Source organism: Lissotriton helveticus, chromosome 4_1, assembly GCF_964261635.1.
Source record: "Lissotriton helveticus chromosome 4_1, aLisHel1.1, whole genome shotgun sequence".
NCBI classification, from domain to species: domain Eukaryota; kingdom Metazoa; phylum Chordata; class Amphibia; order Caudata; family Salamandridae; genus Lissotriton; species Lissotriton helveticus.
This window is the reverse complement of record NC_136063.1, coordinates 1,901,386,446-1,901,410,792: the sequence shown is the minus strand read 5'-3', so window position 1 is coordinate 1,901,410,792 and position 24,347 is coordinate 1,901,386,446. Positions and strand designations below refer to the sequence as shown.

General features: G+C 42.7%; 1 protein-coding gene across 2 annotated transcripts in view; it reads right to left on the bottom strand.

Moving 5' to 3' along the window:
* DOCK11 (dedicator of cytokinesis 11) overlaps positions 1-24,347 on the bottom strand; it is a 1,219,508-nt gene that overhangs the window by 540,032 nt on the left and 655,129 nt on the right. For both annotated transcript variants that reach the window (XM_078688544.1, XM_078688546.1), the window contains exons 25-27: positions 9,408-9,477; positions 7,535-7,660; positions 6,051-6,122 (exon numbers count right to left, since the gene is read on the bottom strand). In XM_078688544.1, the coding sequence (XP_078544670.1) occupies positions 6,051-6,122; positions 7,535-7,660; positions 9,408-9,477 (268 nt within the window). The remainder of the gene's footprint in view (positions 1-6,050; positions 6,123-7,534; positions 7,661-9,407; positions 9,478-24,347) is intronic.

Genomic DNA, 24,347 nt, shown 5'->3' with positions numbered 1-24,347 from the left:
ATTTTTAGTAAAGGTGAAGGTCAGAATTTTTTATATATTGTACTGACTTATCCCACATGAGATTCACATGAGTGGCTGTGCAAAAAGAACATACCTGAAATAGCTTCTGTTTTTATAGGGTCAAATTACGTTTTATTGAATCTTTTTTGCCATCTGGTGGCACCCTTTCAATGACTTTGGTTAGATTAGCATTTTTCAACTGAGGATTAAATGTGGGCATCCTTTGTCCTTTTGTTTGTCTGTTGTTCAGGTTTGAAATACCATTGAAGCCTTGTCGAAATTTGGTCCAAGGGCAAATTAGTCATTCCACCCCATTACTTTTTCTTTCAATCCATTAGTCTGTGTCCCATCAGCAATACATTATTTATTTTATGATTTCTTTTCCCATCCACAATTACAAACTAGATATAAATGTATTTGTACTCATTCTGAAGTCCCTATTTATTCTTTACTGGGACTGCTCTCTGATTTTTCAATTGCAAATCATAACTTTCTTTTCACAAACACTTAGTTTTGGTTTTCTCAGCTACTGTCCCATTTAATAGGTTTCAGCAGATTTTTATTGTTTTTTTATTCTTTTTGATGTATTTTAGACCCATTAGTGTGAAGGCAGGTGCATTTCCTAACGGTGCGAAACACAATTGCGGGCCATTAGGAAAGGCAAAATGCCATTTTGGTATGTACGAACGGCATTTGTGGTTGTGCAAAATGTGATTCCAATCATGTAGAAATCGCATTTTGGGATTCCCTTTAAAGGAAATCGCAAATTAGGATTTCCAAATAGCGAATTGCTAACACTATGTACCAATGATTTCCTAATTGTGAATAGTCTCAAAATGGTCATTTAGGAAATGCAAATACCATCAATGGGTGTCAGGTGGTAATCAGATGTAAACTATAAATTGCCACCCAATTTGCAAATGGTTCTTTAAGAATGGTGGCTCTGTATATTTTGGCGACAAAGATGAGGAATTTGGCTGGTAGGTAGAGAAGGAGGAGGAGGCAGGAGAGGATATTTAGGGTGAGGATCACCCTTTTAAACAGACTGAGAAGGAGCTACATGAGAAGTATATACTCAGTAGTCAGGTAAATCTGGAATTAATTGCTGAGTTACAACCTCAGCTACAGACCCCAACAGCCAGGAGAAATACAACCCCACCACTGTGCAGGTATTGTGTTGTCTACACCTTTTGGCTTCAGGCAGTTACCATGGAGTCATAGCAGTTGCAGGGGGGGGTGTCACAAAGTGCATTTTCTAGGTTTTGTCACAGGGTTCTGAACATCATGGTTAGAAAAGTTAACCAATATTTATATTTACCAAATACTCCCCAATATTTGCAAAAGAAAAAAATAATGTTTTACAGGGTAGCACAGTTCCCCAACGTAATTGGCTGTGTTGATGGCGCATATATTGCCATATGTCCTCCCTCTGCAAATGAATTAATTTATAGATAAAGGAAAAACACCCATTCACTCAATGTATAGGTAGTATGTGATGCCTCATGCATCATAACTGACTTTGTAGCCAGATTTCTACGCAGCACAAGTGACTCCTTTATGTTCCACCTCAGTGGAATACAAAACCAGCAGTACCAGGGTGACTTTGGCAATGGTTTTTTACTTGGTAAGTGAATTGCAAATTCAATTCATACAGTGTCCATAAGTATATTTGTAATGTGACCTAATAGTTTCTCCTTCTCGTGCTATTTAAGGACATAGTGCATATGCCTTGCACCTTTGGATGCATATATATTATTTGAATCCAAAAACAAGAAGTGAAAGGCAGTACAACAGGGCACAAAAGACAACACTATCAATCATAGAATGTACTTTTGGTATACTGAAGTCTAGAGTCAGATGGCGCACTACTTTACAGACCTGAGACATGTTGCAAAATCATTGGCACAAGTGCCATTCTCTACAACACAGCCATAAGGCAGGGTCTGCACAACATCGACTTTGAGATAGATTTAGACTCAGATGAGGAACTATAATACTACAAAGTCAGCGGGATGGAACACATGCAGAAGAGGGTCGAGCTCGACGTACAGAGATCACCAACAACTATTTTTAAGGTAAGAACGATGAGCACATCTGAGAAAAAGACAACACACATGAGGGTAATTTTTTGTGCATGGCAGAAAAATCAGGTTGCAAAAAAGTAAATCTTCATCCTCAGTTGTGTTTCCACAGGGGATGTACTATTGTGTCAACAAAGCAACAAAGTATAGAAACACAGACATTACAAAATATCCCCATAATTCTGATTGTCCACATTTTTTTACTCTTTATGTCCTGTGGCGCTGGTTGCCTCCTCAGCAGGACTGAGATTTGGAGGAGGGGACATGTCGGTTCCTGATGTGTTTCAGCATTTCCGCCTGGTAGATTATCCTTCTTGCACAGATGAGGCACTGATGCAAGAGCAGTCTTCACTATCAGGTGGCAGCAAAATGTTAGAGACAGATAGGTTGCATGTCTGTATGTTTTTAAAGGCTGTGGTTACTTGTACTAGCCCACCATCAACCACTTGGCAGCAGTGTCCCTTGTCATTTTGTATATTGACAGTTCTCCTTGCTAGAGTGGTCGTGGTTATGGCCAATCATTGATTGATCGAGTGAAGGCATCATAGCATGCCATGTGCTGCTTGTGCCTTCGTCTTTTCAGATGTTGCTCCTTCTAAATGGCAGCAAATCAACTGTGTTGTCCTTTCTGCAACTGCAGCATTCACATTCTTTGTAGATTCCTATTAACAGTCTTTATCTGTCTGGCTTGCAGATGCTGTACTAAGATGATGGATTTCTCCAGCCCACCAAACAAAGGCTGCCATGTCATCAGACACATTATCATTATGGACTGATGCTTGTTGGAATCTAAGGTGTCTGTGTGTCCTGCCCACAGATGTAGTTGTGTTCCTGCTTTGAGATTGCTCCTCATCACCTTCCACAAAGTCTGGTAGTGGAGCGATTTTTGCCCTCCTAGTATTTGGAGTAGGAGTAATGGGCTTAGGATTTGCAATTGTGCTGTCTTCCATTTCCACGTGTGTGTCAGTAGCTTCAGCAGCCGTAATTGTTTCTGACACATCCTGGGTGTGATCTGTAGAAATGTATGTATATAGTTGATGTAAATAAATGGTCAATGTTTATTCACAATATTGTTCAAAATTGTGATTTATGTGTTTGGGACATGTATATAATGTAAAGATATGTGTAATGTATTCATCAGCACACAGTATCCAATGTAACTTAGATGTTCTACAACTCCCATGATGCATTGCAAAGGTACAGCAAACATCTCAATGGAGTTTTGTTAGCTGAGATGCTGTACTTGAGGAATTACAAACAATATGTTATATTAAATAATTAAAGGGGAGATGACTTACCCTGCTAGAGCCTGCAGAACTGGAAGTGTCAATGTAGCACACTTCCACCACACTTTCAGGTTCAAGTGTCCCCTCAATCAATGATACCATTGGAGAGGGAGGGGGTGTTTGAAGGGTCCACCACCTGTGCCAGAAGCCACCCTGCTGGCCACCTACTCTTTGGTGTGGGATCTTAAGTCATACCAGCGTTTCCTGATCTCCGGTATGGTCCTCTGGGTGACACCAAGGAAGATGACTTTCTCTAGGATGGTGTTCCATATTTTTTACTTCTGGCTCTCGGGAACAGTAAATGATGACTTACCAAAGAGATGGCCCATGTCTGCCATGCATTCTTCAGTTAGCAGTTCCAACTCATTTTCTGCAAATTTAACTTTCAGTTTCCTGCTGCCAGAATCCTTGTACCCATCTTCCTTTGAGATGCTATTCTCCAGAAATTGCTATTCCACTGTCAGTATTGAGACAGGAGCACTCCTTTCCTCCAGCACCTTCCTAGGCTTCTAGGTTGTAGCCACACCCTGTATTTCTAAATGGCCTTGTCTGACATCATCAATCTGCACCAGAATGCAACTTTTCCTGAATTGCGATTTCATATTTGGGAATCACAATTTTATGATTTCCAAATTAGCGATTTCCTAATTGCAATTCCAAATTTGTAGAAATCGCTATTAGTGGAATGCACTCCTACGTACATTGCATTTTGCGATTCACTACTAGCGATTTCTAGAAATTTGCTATTTGGAAATCAAAAAGACTTTCTTTAATACATGTGCCCCTTAGAGTTGCAGACCAAACAGTCTTTGACAGGACAAGTCTGTAACGTATTCCTGGGTTGTGCATTACTGACAATTGTCTTCTGTCCTGTTCCCACATGGTGTCTCTTATATGTTGTACTGATCAAGACCCCACAATGAGTTAAACTGTACCAGGGGTAGAAACGTCAACTTCGTATTTATTGGACTGCCATCTATGATGCTTCTAGACGAGCTCAAAACATTTGAAATGCGATGTTTGTCCATATAATAATTGTGTAGCAATTATTATTATTAATATATAAATTATTCCAATTTTACTTGTTTTTTGATTTTCACCAGTTGCTAATTCACAATTCACATGCACTGCTCTGGTTTAACTGTCTTTCATTGCAGCACTTTGGGGTGCATTAGGATGGTGGGTGGACCTGAGTCCGCCCCCAATCCCCGCGGTTTTGGGACTGGCTGCCAGACATGCTGCAGTCTCCGCACCGCGAATTAGGATGCGATCGCCACCATGGCGGTCACATTCTGCAATTTAACATAGTGGAGGGTGCTGCTGACAGCAGCACCTGCTGCAATGTTAAAATCGCATGTTTGACATTTCACTGCACCACATGGCAGGCACCATAATGTGCCTGCCACTTGGCGCAGTGAAATGTAGGGGGTACCATAGGTACCCTCTTAGTGCACCCCACCTCCCCCAGACACAAGGGGGGCCCGCAAAGGGCCCCCAAAACCAATCCCGGCCAGCCTTTCAATGGCGGCGATGCCGCCATGCAAAGGCTGTTCAGTCCCCACATTCTAATATGGCAGACGGTGCCTGCTAGGCACCGCCCCCATAATAGTGCCACTGCTCCGCCCGGCAGGCAATCATTATGATTGCCACCAGCGGTAAAGCGGCGGACAAACTTTGTGTCTGCCACAATACCCACCACCATCCAAATATGGCAGTGGGTAAATCTCATTACAATGGCGGAACGATCGCCACCAATCGTTACACCATCGTAATGAGCCCCTAAGTCTTGATTTGATGTCACTCATTTCCTAAACCTTGTTACAATCTTTGTTTATGAGCTATTACTTCATGGGACTATGAGTCTTTTAAGCATTATTATTTTTTTGTACTACATTGATTGGTTCCAGCAAGTGTTATCTAAGTATTGAAAAAATAACTAAGAGGGAAATGTTATTCATACTATTTAGTGACCTACCCAGTTTTAAAGGAATACATAGTTAATCCTTATAGTTTAGACTAGTGAGGTGAAATCAGCAGATTTGTGGAATGTATTCCTCTTTTATGCATCATGTTTATGAACTAGATCAATGGTATCAAAATATTATATCTTAGATCCAATAAGGCAAAGAAATAAAATATTTACAGTCAGGAGAAGTGCTGTGACTCAAAACTGGTTTTTAAATGCCAGCACTGGAATTAATGTAGAAACATTTTCATATAATGTAGACTAATGGATACTTAATGTTTTTCTATTTTCACAAAATCCTCTGAACCATTTTTAGAAAAAAAAGGCAGCAAGAGAAATGTATTATAATTACTTGTGAAATTAGATGAGAAAATGTGTGCTTCGTGAATTGAACATGAGCAAAAATGAGCAAACACAATGTATCGTTTTCGTATGCTTAAGATTCTAAATCTTAAATCAATTGTTTGCAAATTAAGAATGCTATGTTAATTAGAGATTTATAAATGTTGGTTCACAATTTCAAAGGATATTGAGAAACCAGAGAATTGCTTTACAATGAATAGTTTAACAAACATGTAAGTTGCTTTTAAACAATACAAGACAACACTTCAATGTATGTTAGAAAGCTTTTTGAACAGTTGCTTTAACACTATAACATTCTAACAGTTTATCAACAGCCTTTGGTTCACAAAAGAATACGAATTCTAAAGTCATTACCTTAATTTTGTTCTCTTCCAGCAAATACAGGGCCATGGACTTTGCAAGAGCTTCAAAGAAAAACCATGAATACTGGAATAAAAATGGAATGTGTTATTTAGAGCTGCATGCTGAATCCAGAAGCTACTAATTGAGAAACTCTAACATGCTACATCAGTGAGAATACTATACTGAATAACAACATGTTACACGATGCTCTATGTTCAATATGTAAAGACATTTATTGCATGGTGTAATGCACTACTAGCATTGTTCATCTCACTGAAATAAACTATTCTTTAGCAATACATTTTAGATCAAATAAAAATAGCACATCATTTAAATACTTTATAATTAAGCAACTTTTTTAAAGACTTCTGACTAATTCTCCTACATCCAACCTTATGTCATTTCTGGACTCAATGTTTCTACAGCAATGACACCCCACGCATGTCTAAGTATCTTCCACTTGACATGTATGTTACCTCTGGTCTTGTATCTTTAAGATGCTTCTTGAAAACATGCCCATTGAAATCTGCCTTCTCAGTCACATACGTAGGGATGAGCCAACTAAGACTTGCTATTCAGAATATTTCAGTAAAACCATTGGTATTTTACTCCCCAGACTCCCACTCTAGACTTCTCTATTTACTTTCATTCTAATCACCCAACATCTTCTTCTTTCACCCTCATATAAACGTCCTCACCCTTTAAATGCATTGCTTGTACAACATCTATACCCCTGATTTGATTGAGTACAACAATTTTGGATTGTGACAAGTAGGTAATCCTGGTAGCAATGTTCTAAACAATATTCGCCATTTCTGTTTACTGGCACTGTGTGGCACTCCTGTTCAGCAAGATAGAACTTTTCTAGAACCATAACATTGGTATCATCATGTCTTTCTTACAATATAGTTAAATTAAAACTTTCTAAAGAATGCTTGTCCTTTCAAATAAGAATCTGTACCCAGCACAATATAGCATTCTACTCTGCAAATGTAATAGACACACGATGACAGGCAGGGTTAGGGACTCCTATTGTGGCAACCACTTGCTTGAATAATGAGGGATTCATCATGGCTTAATAAAGTCTTAAGATTCTCTTTGGCAAAAAAGACAATCTTAATGTATTAAGTCATAAAAGAAAGTCTCAAGACCCACTGATAACTTTGCGAATCAGGCTCTGAGGATCTTATGTTTGGTTTTCCATATCCCCCAATCCAATATTAATTTCTTCAACTTCCTATCCACAGGCACTCATATCATTACAAATGAATGCTATTGTACATTTTCTCAGCACATCATGAACTTCAACATTTTGTTATTTACATTACCTTTCACACACAGCTTTTTTTCTACAAAAAATAGTGATAAAAAATACAACAAACATTAAATAAGTCTTGAATTGAATATTGATGGTGAAGAGGGTGCACATCATGTCCTGTAATTTTCCTGCATATAAATGTAGATTTATGTGACTGGTTTTGTAAAACATATCTTACCTTAAGTAGTTTATTTATAGCTAAGAAATCCGCAGACTGCTTTAATACTGTGGTCATTGCAATGGTCAAAATTTCATGTGTAGTTTGAGACTGTGTGGAGCATTGTTTCTCCAGCCTAAAGACATACTAACACACACAGTAGACACAAAATATCAAATAGTTAGATAATACAAATACCTATGCAACGTAAGAAACAACACTGTTTATTTGCATTTATTTCAGTTATATATGGCAGTAAAGCAGCACACAGTAGCAACCCTCCAGGTCAGATTTCAATATGCCTTTTTGCTTTCACTCCTGACCTGACAAGCTATTATGTACTAGAGACCTGATATACTAAAATCTGGTCGCAATTTGTAACCACTATTTTTGTGAACAGTGTGAAATTTTGCCAATTGACCTATATACTAATAGGTTGGTTTCTAAAATTCTAAATCGGATAATGCAACCTACATTATTATTATTCATGAGGGAATTCATTAAATTGCCACTCACACTGATTGGCCGCAGTGACAGGGATGATGGCTTCCGAGGGTCAGCAGATCACCATGTCTGTGATTGTGTTTCAATAAGGTGGTTTTTTTTATCAACCTGGTTGTAAATTGGCCTTATCCCCTCCCCAACCAATAAAAGCTATGTTTTCTCAAAACAGCACATTTTTCATAGGCAGATATCTTATCAAGAGCCATGCGGCCAATAAACAATAACCAGTATTTAGTTGTGAACCCAGAGATTAGGTTAATGGTCTACTGGCAGTGGGAAAAGTAGTGTTATGGCAACTGGCCACAGAAATTGTGGGAATTTTGCAAATCACACAAGACCTAGTTTTCCAAGCTAGAACAACAGCTGTGAACAAAGCTATCAGTGCCAGTGGGTAACATAAATGTCATAAGAGTGTTTCCAACGACATCCTAATGTAAGAGAGCACAATATATATATTAGAATGACATAACGTGAAATAATATAACCCAGCATAACATGATACAACACAACATATCAAAAAACATAATATGGCACACGGTTGGACTGAACATAGGGCAATCTGGCAGTGCCCAATAGGCCAGTCTGATAGGTCAGTGTGTGGGCCTGTTTTGTGGTGTTGTGAGCTTGTTTTGTGGGTGTGTATGTACATGTTTGGTAAAAACTTCGAATAAAGACTACACGGCAGCAGCAAGCACCACTGTGAACGCTGTGAATGCTGTTACAGCATGCAGCGTGGATGGTTCAATCACGCTTTATGTGCAGCAGTGCAAGGATGTGTTGATATTTTTATCTTTTTGATAGGGAAAAAAATAGTGAGTTTCATTGTCGCATTTTTGTAATATTACCACACAAGTGCCGCCTTTGCAGACCCAGACAGCATGGCTTAAAAAATATTGAGAGTTTCTCGATTTACAAATGTGGACCACCTTTTTACGACCCGGTCTGACTGTGGCATGATATAACATAACATAATAATATTCTAAAAAAAATACTAGCTGAAGTGAGATTGGAGGCATTATGGGTGACAATATAGCATTCTCAAGACCTCTTTGTATTACCAGGAGATTTTGGCTCGTGATAGAAGCGCAATGTCTTGAATAGAGGTGTGATGCATGATGTGTAGATATTTGTGTCTAAATGTACCTCGTCAATTGCCCCACAAAAGTAAGATCTGTGCTTCTGTTAATTTTCCCTGTTTCCAAATAGACAAACTTACACTAGAAAAAGTATGACTTTCGCATTGTTTCGTGTGTATGTGTTCTTCCTTGCTTGCTACTACACCTGGTTGATCATGTGGCAAACTACGGGGTTTAAAGTAAGAGGAACAGCGCATTCACACAGTGACATCAGATTAAAACCCCTGAGTGCTCTAATGTGCGGTACACCTAACCTTAATGAATGAACGCAGATGATGGTCCAACCCTTCCTCGTGGCATTTCGACACAATACGTAGAAGAACCCTAGAAAGAAAGGACCAATAGCAATTTAGGCAAAATCAACCTCATACAATTTGCTGAATAAGAAATGGCAGTGTATGCACAAAATTTTAACTAGACGAATTTGCAAAGTCAATGGCATATTTCCAAATGTTTTAAAGGTTTCATAACAAGACTTAAACAAACACAACAAGTGGAATGTTTCAGAGAGTGAAAAAAACAAACATAGCTTATTAGAATATGTAACCTGTTAGGACAACTCAACAGTCAGATGAAGGACATGAAGCACTCGAGATTTTCGTTTTGAATGGAGTAGGAGGGTTATAGTCAAACAGAGCAAAGAGCTATTGAAATTCTATACTCAGAACATTATGTGAGAGTTGTGGAGCGGCGGCCAGGACGACTGACTCTGGAATCAGGGGATCACGGGTCGATCCCATGTGACTATGGGCAATAGCTTGTAATAATCTTGTAATAATCTTCCTGATGGCCCCCAGCGCCTGGAGACCCTTACGGGTTCTCTTTTTTCTTTTTTTTTTTTGCTTGAAAGAAAAATGTTATCAAACACAAACCCAAACAGAGAAAATGTGAACATTGGAACTGTAGTTATCTCTTATGAGTCAGTGCCTTTCAACAATGAATGCTCATCTCTACAACACTTTGTGAGATACATTTATGTTCAGGTTTTTTTCTTTGACTTGTCAGTTGCATGACTGGTATAGGAAGGTGATCAAAGATGTTAGTTATCTAACTAGTTGATGCCCTGGTGCTTTCCCTTGATTCTGACGGGTTCTAATTGTGGGAGTCGTTCATTGCTCGTAGCATTCACAACACAGGAACTGCACATACCTCTGGCTTTTTCAAGCGCGCTTACCATGTTAAGAAGAATATAATCCAAGATGGAGACAAAAAGGTTGGTTTACTATTATATCGTGATTCTGCGCTATCAATCCTTACACAGCGCAGGAGCAAGTCATCATCAGTACATTTTATGTTTGGCCACACAGAGTTTTATCTCTCTGATAGACCCAGGTAGTAGTGAAAAAAAAGAGAATACTGATGGGTCTCAGCGTTCCTTGGTACCTTGTACATTTGCATTGTATTTTGCATTGATTAGTGGGCAGACAACAGTCACTTTCCACGATCACAGAATGTAGCTTCCCCGAGAGGTTAATCATGGTAAGACCTTTTATTCAGTATTCAGCGGCAGTTTACATGTAAAAAGTATTTTACTTCCTTTCTTGTTTTTTCCTTTGCCTTTGCGACAGTGAAATGCTGCTTTGATATTTTTGTTTGTTTTACTTTAATATACGTCGTTGGCAGAAACTCTATGTAAAGTGATCAACTGGCAGTTTTGGAAAAGCATCTCCAGCCACAAGATGGCCGCCACACGCTTTTGTTACTTTTAAAGTGAACTGTAACCTATTTTACTGAAACCAAGAGATGGTGCAATGTCCACCTCCACGGCTTCTAGCATTGAGCTCAGTCTCCACCTCCCACATCTTCACTCTCGGATTGCACTCCTAAAATATCAGAAGAGCCTGATTCATTTCAGTAAATCGCTTAAAACCTGGCTGTTTTACAACCTTTAATTCTAGGATGGTTACAGTTCGTTTACAACAGCTCATCAGCGCTAAGGCACTTATGAGTATTTGTGCGTTTTTTAAAAATATTAATTAATTAATTTATTTATTCATTGTAAGGACAGTGGCAGCGGGTCAGCCAGGCAAAAGAAGTTGAGGAGAACCAATATCCAGCAGCAGCGGGAGGTGGATTCCTGTACCGACCTGTAGGTGCACTGTGGGACACCAACCCAGCAAAGGGGACTGATGGGGCAGGTTGCCATAGTATGAAACTGAGACCGTGTAACTTAGAAGCTACTCCTTACCCACTCTTATTGACTTCCCTCTTCCCCTGAGAAGAGCTGCTACACACAAAGTACCTTTCGTACAAGCGGCACATTTTCTGCTGCCGGTTGTTTGTATTATGTTATGTAAGTGGGAATTCACAAACATGAATAGGATCACTATTATTTGAAAAATTCCACCGTCCGGTTGGCATAGAACCGTACATCTTTTTCTCCCTTAAAAACATATGCATGGTTGGTACTTCAACCACTCCCTCATCGGAACTTTGTAGTCAAGCAGGCAGTTATTCAGAACACCTCCCCTTCCCTTCCCATCTGACAACTAACAACGAACAGAAGGCAGAAAGTAATTCTGAAGGAAATAGCATGTACTTTCTTTCTATAATGTTTGTATACAGTGCATGTTCAGTCGCGACCGTTGCAAGTAGGTGCGGTAGGGTGGTGGAGGGGTGGGGAAAGTCGACAAGGATAGAATAGGTAGGGCTCAAGTCGGGGTACCACGCGGGTGGACAGCGTCCCCCCACTTATTTTACCGGGAGCGCGATAACTATAAACTGCAACTGAATGCAAGCCACCTTTCGTGACGTCACTTCCTGTTGTGACGTCAGCGTCCCCCCACTTCTTTTTTTAGGACTTGTGCCCTGGAAATATTCTTTTTTTCTTTATTTAATTTGACATATTCCGTCGTCTGTCGACTCCCGTCCCCCCCCGAACCCCCCCCCACTACACTTACCTGTGCAGGCTGCATCTGCTCATGCTGTCCTTTATATTCACGGTTCGCTTCAGACCACATTTCTTAACGCTAAGCCAGTTCATGGAAATAATGCACCTGGCTGCCACTGCTGCACGAACTTCAATAGAAAATTATTTGGCTTTCAATCAAAGTTTGATGGTAGAGGAATTTGAAGTACAAAAGGGATCTTATGCATTTGAGGTGGTTAGTGAACTGCAATACTGAGTGTCAGGAGGTCCAAGGATCACAAAATATATTTGACTGACAATATTAAGGTAATGCTTGCTCCAAACACTTTTTACCACCAGGTACCAGGTTAAGAAAGCAGGCATCTGTAGGTGGTAATGAGTGACAAGAACATTTGTGTACATTTGCTGTGTGGCATTGAGTTGTGTTGGTGATATGCTCTATATTTATTTTGGTATTGCAAAGACTTTGTTTTACTACCCTGCAGGTATTGTGTTGTCTTCTGTTTTGCCCATTTTTTTTATATGCCATGTTATGTTTTAATTGTAGTGTTATGTTACTTTTTGTATGTGTTTGTGTTATGTTTAGTTGCTAATTTAATATGTCAGCAAACGCTATGACATTACTAGCCAAATGCAACCCATCCCTAAAGTTCCTGTAACAAACAACCATTAACCACTTCCTTGGTGGTGAAATACTGTTGCTACAGCTCTTCAACAGTTTAAAGCCCACACCTGTAGCCTGCACCAGTGCAAGACTGTAGAAGGCAGAAAAGAGAAAAAGGATAAGGAAAAGAAAGCCATGAAAAAACAACAATGGAAGAAAGCAGGAATAAAAAAGAACCTTCAAGAATGAAATAAAGAAACAAAAAGTATATGGTGATGGATGTAAGAGGCAGAAGGTGGAATCAAGATTAGACAGTCTTTGGATTCAGCAACCCCAACATTCAGCAGCACCAGAGGGGGGATTCTGAGAAAACATTTTTCCCGTTCCCAGTGAAAGTCATCAAGAAAGCCATCAACAGCCAACTCACCACCTTCATTGAAGAGCACAAAATATTCGTCCCGTCTCAATCCGGCTTCAGAAAAACCCACAACACAGAAACCGCTCTCCTCGCCGCAACAGATGACATCCGCTCCCTACTGGACAAAGGAGAAACAGTAGCCCTCATCCTCCTCGACCTCTCAGCGGCCTCCGACACAGTATCCCACCGCACCCTAATACACAGAGTCCACAACGCAGGGATCAGGGACAAGGCCCTCGACAGGATCTACTCTTTCCTCTCCGACAGAAAGCAGCGGGTCAGACTATCCCCTTTCCTCTCGGACCCTACACCAACCACCTGCGGAGTCCCCCAGGGGTCTTCCCTCAGTCCAATGCTCTTTAACGTCTACATGGCTCCGCTCGCCCCCATTGTCAGAACCTACGGACTCAACATTGTTTCATACACAGACAACACCCAACTCATCCTCTCCCTATCCAATGAAGCCAATGTAGCCAAACACAACTTCCAAAAAGGCATAGAAGCAGTCATCAAATGGATGAAAAGCAGCTGCCTACACTCAACTCCGACAAAACAGAAGTGCTCATCATGGGCCCACACCCGATGCCTGGAACGACACCTGGTGCCCCCCTGCCCTCGGAAGCCCACCCACCCCCACGGACCACGCACGCAACCTTGGAATTATCCTAGACTCCAAGCTCAAAATGGAACGCCAGATCAACTCCGTTGCATCCTCCTGCTTCCACACCCTCGGCCTCCTACGTAACTACGTACGACCTTCAAATGGATCCCCCTTGAGCACAGAAAAACCGTCACCCACGCCCTCATCACCAGAAGACTCGATTACGGCAACGCTCTCTACGCCGGAATAAAAAACCTCACCCGCAAGCTACAAAACATCCAGAACGCAGCCGCAAGACTGGTCCTCAACCTACCAAGACACTGCCACATCTCCCAGCACCTGCGCACACTCCACTGGCTCCCCATCGAGGCTAGAATCACCTTCAAGATCCTCACCCACGCATACAAAGCCCTCCATAACACCGGACCAGCATACCTCAACAGCCAACTCGACTTCCACACACCCCAAAGAACCCTACGACCAGTCCAGTTCTCCTATGCCATGGTACCCTGTGCCAGAAAGACCAAATCGGGAGGCCTCTCCTTTTCCTTCCTCGCGGCCCGAGCCTGGAACGCCCTACCGCTCCACCTTAGACAGACTACATCCCTCCCCATCTTCACGAGAAACCTAAAAACTTGGCTCTTCGACAGACCCCTTCCTTGATGGACTAGAACCTGCACCTCCGCTCCTCCCCAGCGCCTTGAGACACTTACGGGTGAGTAGTCGCACTTAATAAACACGTGATTGATTGATCACTGACAAATTACATACATTTTTCATGACTACCGTGTAATTTTGCACAGACTCTTGTTGCGCCCATTAGCCAGTGCAAACAGGATAATTTCTCCAAGTGTCCTGTACGAAACCATTTTTACAACCCAACACCGCAAAATCTAGGTTTGGCAGTGCGATCTTGCAGTGACATGCGGCAAAATTTGTGATCTGTCCCCAGAAATCTCCAAACTGCCCATTTTATTGAACTGAGCGTAAACAAGGGGGAGAAATAAAAAGCAAATGGAAAGGTGTACCTGGGGACTTCAGAAGGGTGAACAGCACCCAATAGTAGGAGGGGAATTGGCAGTTTGTTTGAAACTGTTGATCCATACTTATTGTCAGTATGATAATAATATGGGTTGTGTACAACAACTAATACCACTTTTTGCCAGTTTCAAAGGAGCTCTTCAGAAATATAAAAGCTTGTGCTGATCCTGCCAAGAATCGTTTAAACTCATGAGCCACAGATAACAAGTGATATTAAAGGGGAAAATTTAACTAGCCGAGATTCTTGCCAAATAATTGTATCATTAAACACAGCAGGAAAGGGTGCAATACAGAGACAGTCATGCAAAGCCAAACAAAGAATAGGCATGATTTTAATCCCTGCAACATGGAGGTTTAGCCACTTGAAAGACAGGAGCACAGCTCTGCAATGGAGCACATGAAAATATTCTAGAATAGTGAAACTATTAATGTTAATTCAAATGCATGTTGAAATTTTTTTCCTTAGCTGCATCTCGAAGTTGTTGTATTTTGCCCACTGATGTGTGCAGGCATGACCAAAGTCAATAGGTCAGAGTTTGATGTGCTAACACATGCATGTTACCATATTAAATCAATACCAAGTGGACTTGCCAGTGTTTTTTTTTTCTGATGGATACATTTTTCCACAAGCATATTCCCCATCTTATAAATATCTTGTTTTCTAACTAGCAACCATGAATCTGGAACATCATCCTGTACACATTAGGACTGCCCTGATGTTGCTCCAATTTAGGAAAGAGTTGAAGACCCACCTCTTTAAAGGACACTACATCACAATGTAGTAACCATTCTAAGCCCAGCTCCACCTACTCTTACTCATTGACTTTATGCTTGCCTTTGATAATTTACAGTGCTCTGCTACCTTTGGGATAGACTTGCGCCATAGAAATACCGTATGGTTACATAACTCCAAGCCACAAACTGGATCTGGAAACCTTAACACAGCCACCGGAGACATAAGAACAGCAGTTGTTACCCACGACTGACTTTTTGTACTCTTGGCACTGTTCTTACTATCTCTCAGGACACATGGAGCACGTACAGGAAGCTTAGGTAAACTCTATCAGTAAAGTCTACTTTCTATAGTTTATGCTCCCTGCCATTCCTAAAGCCCTTCTGCAAATCATTGAAGACTAGGGGTGGGAACAAAAGTCAATTTTGAGATATTACTGAGACTCAAAGCTATTTGATGTCACATCTGCTATCCCAGGCATTTTCATATCCATGATTTCCAAACTATTTCTTTGTAAGCAACATGGACTTCCAGGAAACTTGAATTGGCTTTGCTTGCACAATTCTACAATGGTTTACATATTATATCATGGTTTACATCCTACATCTCCAACCGAAAGCAGCTCATTCAGATAGCACCTACCATATTCTATATTCTGTCCATCCCCTGCAGAGTACCCCAGGGCTCCATCCTCTCACCCATCATTTTCAACCTTTACTTGTAATCCTTGGAAGCCATTCTTGCAGACAGCAACATCAAGATCCATCAGAGTGCTGACAATATGCTCTACCGCGATTTCTCCTAAACCAATGGCATACAGAGGCTCAAAGCCTGCCTCAAACGCATTCAAATATGGATGTCAACATGCTCCCTGATACTAAAATCCAATGAAGACCAAATTCCTCCTCTTTGCCAATAGTACCGAACATTTTATTTTTCAGTCAAGGCTCTCCAACTCAAGCAAAACAGGCTTCATTCCCCTAACTGACAGAAGAGGCCAAGTCACTCTGAATCCCCCTTGACTCAAGAATCTCGCTCAAGGAACTCATTGCCAAGAAGACCAAACCAGCCTGTTTTAATCTTTTTCTCCTGACAAAAGTTACACTTTTTCGCCCATGAAAAGACTATAGGTGCTCGCCTGCTCAAAGACATTCCAGAGAACACCGACACTACCTTCATTGGCATCCTTCATGCAAAAGTGGCGCTTAATAAGAGCGCTGAAGAATTCCAAACACATCAGTATCATGCTGAGGGGTCAACACTAGCTACCACTGCAAACCCAGATCACCTTCAAGTTCAGCTGTATCGCCTATAAGGCGTTCTATACCAAGAACCCTGTCTACCTATTTGACAAACTAACGGTATCAAGAGGTTTACACCAGACAAGGAGCACCAATATCAGCAGATTAAAAATTAAAAACTGCAGGACGGAGAAAACTAGTCTTCTCAGCCTACCTCCTCAGATGTGGAACAACAACCACTCCAACATCAAAACAGTAGCATCAGAATAGCACCTCATGCATTTCAAAAAGAAATTGAAAACTCACCTCTTCAAGGTATACTACCTCAGATAGGCTGACGTCTTGCCCCTTCTATTAGCTCAGCTCTTTCATCTGTCCACTCCCACTTGTAACCCTACTGTATTTCGCTCCACTGCTTGCCAGCTAGGTTCACACTTTAGAAATACCATCACATATGTACATGATGCTTTCACTTTCTGTTCATAAATGAGTCAAACAGGAGTATCTGTATCCACTTCTTCCTATTCTAACAAAGACTCATAATGTAGCGTCTGCTGATGGACTGAGGGTGTCTACAAAAAAGCTTTCTTTTCTGATAAGGGGTCATCAATGTTGTGGGTTTCATTTTCTATGGCTTAGAACCACATCAGGATCGCTTGTCTGAACACGGAAGTGGCTTTACTACTCCCTAATGGCTGTCAATTTCAAGATATGTATATAGCGGCAGGGTATGTTCAGAAACAAAAGTAACAACTGGAAAATATTGTTGGACTGGGTCTATCCAGTGTCTTCTTACATTAGGGTCTCATAGCCATTATATATGGACCTTACTGAGCCCTCTTCCTCCTTATCCATTAAGTTGTAAATAAATAGAGCATATATTATACATGCAACTGTGTCTGTTCACTGCGACTCCTTGTTTTAACGTTGCAGCTTTCACAGCTGCCCATTTTTATAAAATCATTCTGACGTGTAATATGTAGATCTCTCTCCTTTTCATCAAATATCTAGACAGTCATACAGCATTAGATCAAACATTTTAAACTTGGTCTCACCCCTTTTTAGGGCTCGGACTCCTTCCCAGTGAAACTGGGAGGAGTTTGAGAACTAATGTTAAAGGAGAAAAAAGAAGAAGTATCTCCTAGGGCCTTGGGGAGAGGGATTCCACACATTCCTTAGCGTTTTCTGTCATCTGGCCAGTGATTCGTCTTCCTTGTGTTTTCGTTTTAATAGGCTTGAAGTGATAGGGTAAATGTAGTTTTGTTCCGCCATTTTGGGCATATTTCGTGCGTGCTTGCGCAAAGAAGTACATAAATTTTAATTAGGAGCTGTCAGGGTGCCTCCGTTAGTGAATCCAGATGGCCGGGCGCGTTCACAATTCTGCAGCTCTCAGCGCGCAGCTTCCTTGTTCTAACTCCTCTCGCCACCCTCTTGCAGGGTCCCATCCCGGGTGCGGCATCTGAGCGCTACTGTGTAGCCTCGAGGGCGGAGCGCCTGCTCCGGCGCTGGCCTAGCAGGGATCGGATTTCGACTTGGCATGTTTTAAAATGCTGAATCGGCCCCCCCCCCCCTTTTTGATTCATGCGCAGATTAGATGATCAGCCGATGCATTTTTCGGTAGCCGGGGAAAAACTCCATTTGTTTTCTCTCCCTAGCGCCTCGGCGATCTCCTCAGCACGGCCTCCCGGAATTTCTTTAGTTTTTTGGGGCAGTAGATGTGTCCCCTGCCGCAGCCATGCGGCTGTTGCACACCAGACGGCTTTGCGTTTCAGAGCGGGTGAGATGGGGTTGTCACGATCTAATGACCCTGCGCCCGTCGGGCAAGGTGGGGCATCCCGACCCAACTCAATTACTGGGGCATCCTGGCGAGGCAGGTCGCAACAGATGTGGCTGGCGATACTCCCAGAGCCACCCCTTCTGGCGTGATGGTGAGAACCGGAGCGCCACTTTATTAGAGACCTGCGCGCGGGCTATCGCTGGTGTTTGCTTTCGGAGGAGCGGTCACACCTTTCAGTGGCCCCGCTCACTTTTGACCCGGTGCTGAGGGATCGGTCTGGACAGTTGCTTCCCCTTCATCACTGCAGACGGGGCTCAGCTAGACGAGGAACGAGTTAAGTATGGACAAGTCCCTAACTTCGAAGGAGTATGCCCCTTCCCGTTTTATTTATTGATTTAATGCGTTGTTTATATAGCGCGGACTTTACCCGAAGGTGTCAGAGCGCTTCACAATAGGAACAGTAGTGAAACATGAGGAACACTTACTAGTCAGCATGTTACAAAAGCAACGTTGCGTTATATAAGGCTTAGAGACAATTGTGCTTGAATCAAGAGAAAGCAAAATACAAGGTAGCAAACAATACGTTACAGGAGGAAGATAGTGAGGTGTGCATGTAATAAAAGCGTACAACGTACAATTAGAGGATAATACTGCACTAAATGTCAGATTCTCGAAACACAAGAACAAACGTTACGTGACATGAGGCAATGGTGGCAATTGTGCATGTATCAAAAGCAAACAAGTACAATAGTTCAAGGCTTGTGAGGCTCTGGGGACAGGAAAGGCCCAGTATTAATAGCTGTAAAAACTGCATGAACGACGTGCCCCTGTGCTGCTTCTGTGTGAGGCGACTGGTTGAATAAGGTGAGAAGCTGAAAGGACGCTGCGAACTCTGCGGGCAAATTGCTGTTGGAGTGCCGTTGCCCATCAGAGGGGGGCTGCGGGGGCCTTCTTGCCTTTGCCTATATCCATCGCCCTCAGAGTGTGAACTCTGCTCTCCCCGTCACCTACGACGAGGCTGAACCACACTCTGGTGGGACTACCAGTCCCAGAGTGCATAGCGGGAGCACAGTCCTCTGCAGCTGAGCAAGGTGTGCTCCGGGGGCCTTCACAACTGCCGCCCCCACCCCACAGCGCAGGGCTCGTCCTTGCCTGTCACTGACAGGAAGTGACCGGACAGGGCCATTACCTTTGGTTATTCCATTCGTACATCGGCTGCCCAAGAAGACCAACATTACCGAGACTCCTGTCTACCCCTCCACAACGGCAAGTAGATTAATGACATTTGGTGTACTTTGGACATCCTGCTTTTTCACCTGCCGCCATCCTTGTCTGTCTGATCTTCTTTTTTAAAACTGGATATGAGGGGTACACTATCCCGGGCTTTCCTCTAGCTAGGAATATTACTGAGTTCACTGGTATTGTTTCCATGAACCTTTGATTCCTCTGTTTATACATTGTGTATTTAAGGTATAAACTGCAGAGCGTTCTTATTGTTGGGCTATTGCATTGGTCCTAATAAGAAGGGTTGCCTGGACATAGTGTAAAAATGGGGAAGCGCACCTGCATCCCCAGAAAAACTCTTACCTATCCGCACCCCCACGTCAATTGATAAAATGTTGCAAAGGGCCATAGGTGTTGTCACGTCTGAAATAGAACGTACAGAGAGGCAGCTATCAATTACCCCCGATCTTTTCCCGCCTATAGCTGATGTATCTTGTTCCAATACCTTAACCGGACACTTGGAGATGATCTCCCGTCCACCCTACTCCAAGCGGAGGCAGCAACCCTCCAACCAACGTAGGTACCTGAGGGTGCGGGCATTCGCAAGAAGGGGAAGTGTAAGCAGACACCTGGGAAGGCAACTATGAACAAGAAGGCGAGAATAGGGACCGACATAGGAGCAGCGGGTCTGCCCACCCACAGTCTCACAACAGAACCCGCACCAGTCCCTAATACTGATCTTGGGTACCCGTGTTGGGTTCAGTCTTTATTAGCAGATCTACTGCTAGTACTACCAGTACCACCACCACCAGTACTACCACTACCAGTACCACCAGTACCACCACCACCAGTACTACCACTACCAGTACCACCACCACCACCAGTACTACCAGTACTACCACCATCAGTACTACCAGTACTACTACCACCAGTACTACCACTACTACAGCCACCAGTACTACCACTACTACAGCCACCAGTACTACCACTACCACCACCACCAGTACTACCAGTACCACCACCACCAGTACCACCACCACCAGTACTACCAGTACCACTACCACCACCACCAGTACTAGCACCACCAGTACTACCACTACCAGTACCACCACCTCCAGTACTACCACTACCACTACTACCACTACCAGTACCACCACCACCAGTACTACCAGTAACACCACCACCAGTACTACCACTACCACCACCACCAGTACTACCACTACCAGTACCACCACCACCAGTACTCCAGTACTATCACCATCAGTACTACAGTACTACAACCAGCAGTACTACCACTACTACAGCCACCAGTACTACCACTACCACCACCACCACCACCACCACCAGTACTACCACTACCAGTACTACCAGTACCACTACCACCACCACCACTACCAGTACTACCACCACCAGTACTACCAGTACCAACACCACCACCAGTACTACCACTACCAGTACCACCACCACCACCAGTACTACCAGTACTACAGGCACCAGTACTACCACTACCACCACCACCAGTACTACCAGTACCACGACCACCAGTACTACCACTACCAGTACTACCACTACCACCACCAGTACTACCACCACCAGTACTACCACTACCAGTACTACGGCCAGCAGTACCACCACCACCAATGCTACTGCTCACCACCAGCCATCAGTGCACAATTTCTACAGGCAGTCACGGCCAACAGTACATGCATCGATTGTTACACATCCACAATTAAGTATTGTAGCAATATCAGTATGGTACACTTTAGTTTTAAACATATTCATGTAAAAACACAGCATGCCACCATTGCTACAATTACAATCTAACACACATAATCCCACTACACACCACATTAACACACTCCATAACACTTAGCAAAAATACATCACCATTTACAATGCCATTAGCTCAAACTCAAATAAATCCGAGCCCGATTGCATTTCTAATGCTTGTTTTCTTCTAGGTATCAATTTATTTTTATTTTATATTTTAGTGTTTTATAGAGCGCGAACTTGACCCGTTAGGGCAGAGTTCTTCAATCTGTGGGGCGCGCCCTAAAATCTCACCTTTGTTCTCTACAGATTCTACAAGCAAACGGCAGAGTGGAGCTGCAGGGGTCCTAAGAAGGGGTGAAAACCATTACAGCCTCATTAACAAGAAAAAGGTCTGTTAAAGACCTGTGAAATACTCAGCGCCCCCCGAAGCTTTCTCATCCAGGCTACCATACACGGGGTTAGGGGGGGGGGGCTATCCTGGTTAATTCCTACAGCTGAAATGCTTTAGCTGCAGTGGGAGGCAAGGAGCCCCCTTTGCTAAAACTGAATGCAATGATTTCATAGCAGAGGAGACTCCTTGCCTCACACTGCAGATGAAATGAATGTCTGTTACTTGCTTTCAGTTTTAGCAGGGAAGGCTTCCTGCCTCCCACTGCAGCTGAATCATTTCAGCTCTCGGAATTTAACCCCGTCCAGGGAGGGACAGCTCTTCCCAGAAAGGCAACAATGTTGCTTTTTTTAATTACACCGGCAGGAGCTCAATGGTCACAGGGCTAAAAGGGTTTTAAGTTGCCAAAAGACAAATCCCAGTCAGGTGTTTAAACAGCCTGCAAATTGCTTCTCTTGACACTAAATATGGGTTATAAAGAAGTATGTATTCATTTATGATGTGACTTTTCTGTCTTTATTCCCTTTTATTATCAGTCATATCATTCAGGCAGCCCTAAAACACAATTTAAAGTGCTTTCTATTTAAATTTGCTGTTCGAAGTATACACAGATAAGGGCTGAAAATAGAGGTTTAGGTGACTGCTTATTTTTGTACCACCTGGGACACCAAAATAATGAGCTGGCAACCCTAATCATACAACTGGAAGTTTGTTAGCAGTCATGGGTTAAGGCCTCTGTCCACCACTTCAGAAACAGAAGTCTGCACCATATTTACAACAATATGGTGCAGCCTTGCGTTTCCCCTGCGCTGGCGCTACACTTAGCAGTTACCATAGTTCAAGGGTGTCTGGGGGCAGGGAAAAGATTGTTTATGTACAGGAGGGGAACCTTCCTGTACATAAACAATCTTTAAATGCCATGTGTCCCACTTCCATGTGTGCTGCTTAATGCAGCACACACAGAAATCACAAAATGGATTTTTTTTTTAAAACATTACAAATACAAGGCATTTTGCTTTTTCCATGTGTGCTGCACAAGGCAGCACACATGGATGAAGCAAAAATGAGGAGAAATAATGCATTTCTCCTAGTTTCGTCAGCTTAAGACCAGGTTTTCCCAGTTCTTAATTTTAAAGCTGCCTCACTTTTACACTGCCCTTGTAAATAGGGCGCAACATCAAAATCAGTGCCTGTGGCAGTGGAACACCCCCCGCAACACCCACTGCCCACCCTTTCACGCGAAGCATAGCATGAAAGGGGGCCTTATTTACAAGGCAGCGTTAAGCCAAGTTAAGTGGCTTAACTCTGCCTTGTAAATACGGCAATGCCCCTATCGCCACCACAACATCGTAAAAAGTGACAGTGTGGTGTCTATAGGGGCATGTACATATGCCCTTGAGTATGATGAAACTATGAGTAGCACTATAAAAAAATTATATGTTTTCCAGAAAGGTGCTATAGAGAGATGAGGTGCATTGTTGGTGAGTGGTAGTGAGGGAATTCATGGAGAAGGAGGAAATACTCATTGTTTTGAACATTATTTGCCAGATATGGCCCGGGATATGTGGGTAGCGGTCGATTATGCAGTGTACCAGATTACAGAAATTTCTGTCAGGTGATGGGGGGGCCCGACATTTAAAAAATTCAGCTGGGGGGCTCAACCTTCAAAAGTTTGAAGACCTCTGCATTAGGGTATCCGAGCGCTTTACAGAGTCAGAGAGTCATACAATAGGCAGGATATCACAAGAGTACTGAACATTAGGGGGGGCGGGGAGCTGGGTGCCAGAGGGATGGAGGAATACAAGGACTTTGAATGTTTAGAATGCCTTGAACACCTCACCTTGCAGCCACTACAGAATGCTGAAGGTAAAGGCAAACCAGCTAAATGTGAGGTGAAACAACCTTATGTAATATTAAGTTGTCACTCCCTTGTTAAGACTAGTAATCAGGAGAAAACCCAGTCTATTTATCCCTCAATTATTTGCTGCCATAAATGGTCAGACCATACATAAATAACCAGTCCTACATCCATATTTTGAGAAATTAGATCTGCTTGATACTTTGAGTTGACCCATGGCTGGTTGGACACAGACCTTGAACTGAATGTCTCCAGTCAACCTCCAGAGTGCACGGTGCAACTGAACCATTCCCCGCTGTGCACAGACAAAGGCTGTGCTCATGGTGGATTGGACGTCTGTGGCAGCTTGAGCAGGTGGGTTGACCATGGACGTGGTGTTGAGCACTGACCTTGGGTGTAGGCCGTACACAGCAGGCAGGGCCGCTGATGGCGGATTGGGCTTACGGTCGTGTTCAGCAGTGGTGGCCACCTGTTGCTGGGGCAGGGCTTAGGCTAGTGCCCGGCCCTGCTATGAAATGTTGGATGTGGCATATGATCAAAATCATGAGGGATTCACTGAAAAAACATGGTTAAATTGAAGTTATGATTAATCTGTTGTGTGCCTTCATAACCATATTTGGCGAATGTAAGTGGTTTTAGACATTTGAGCTAGAACCATAACCCAGTT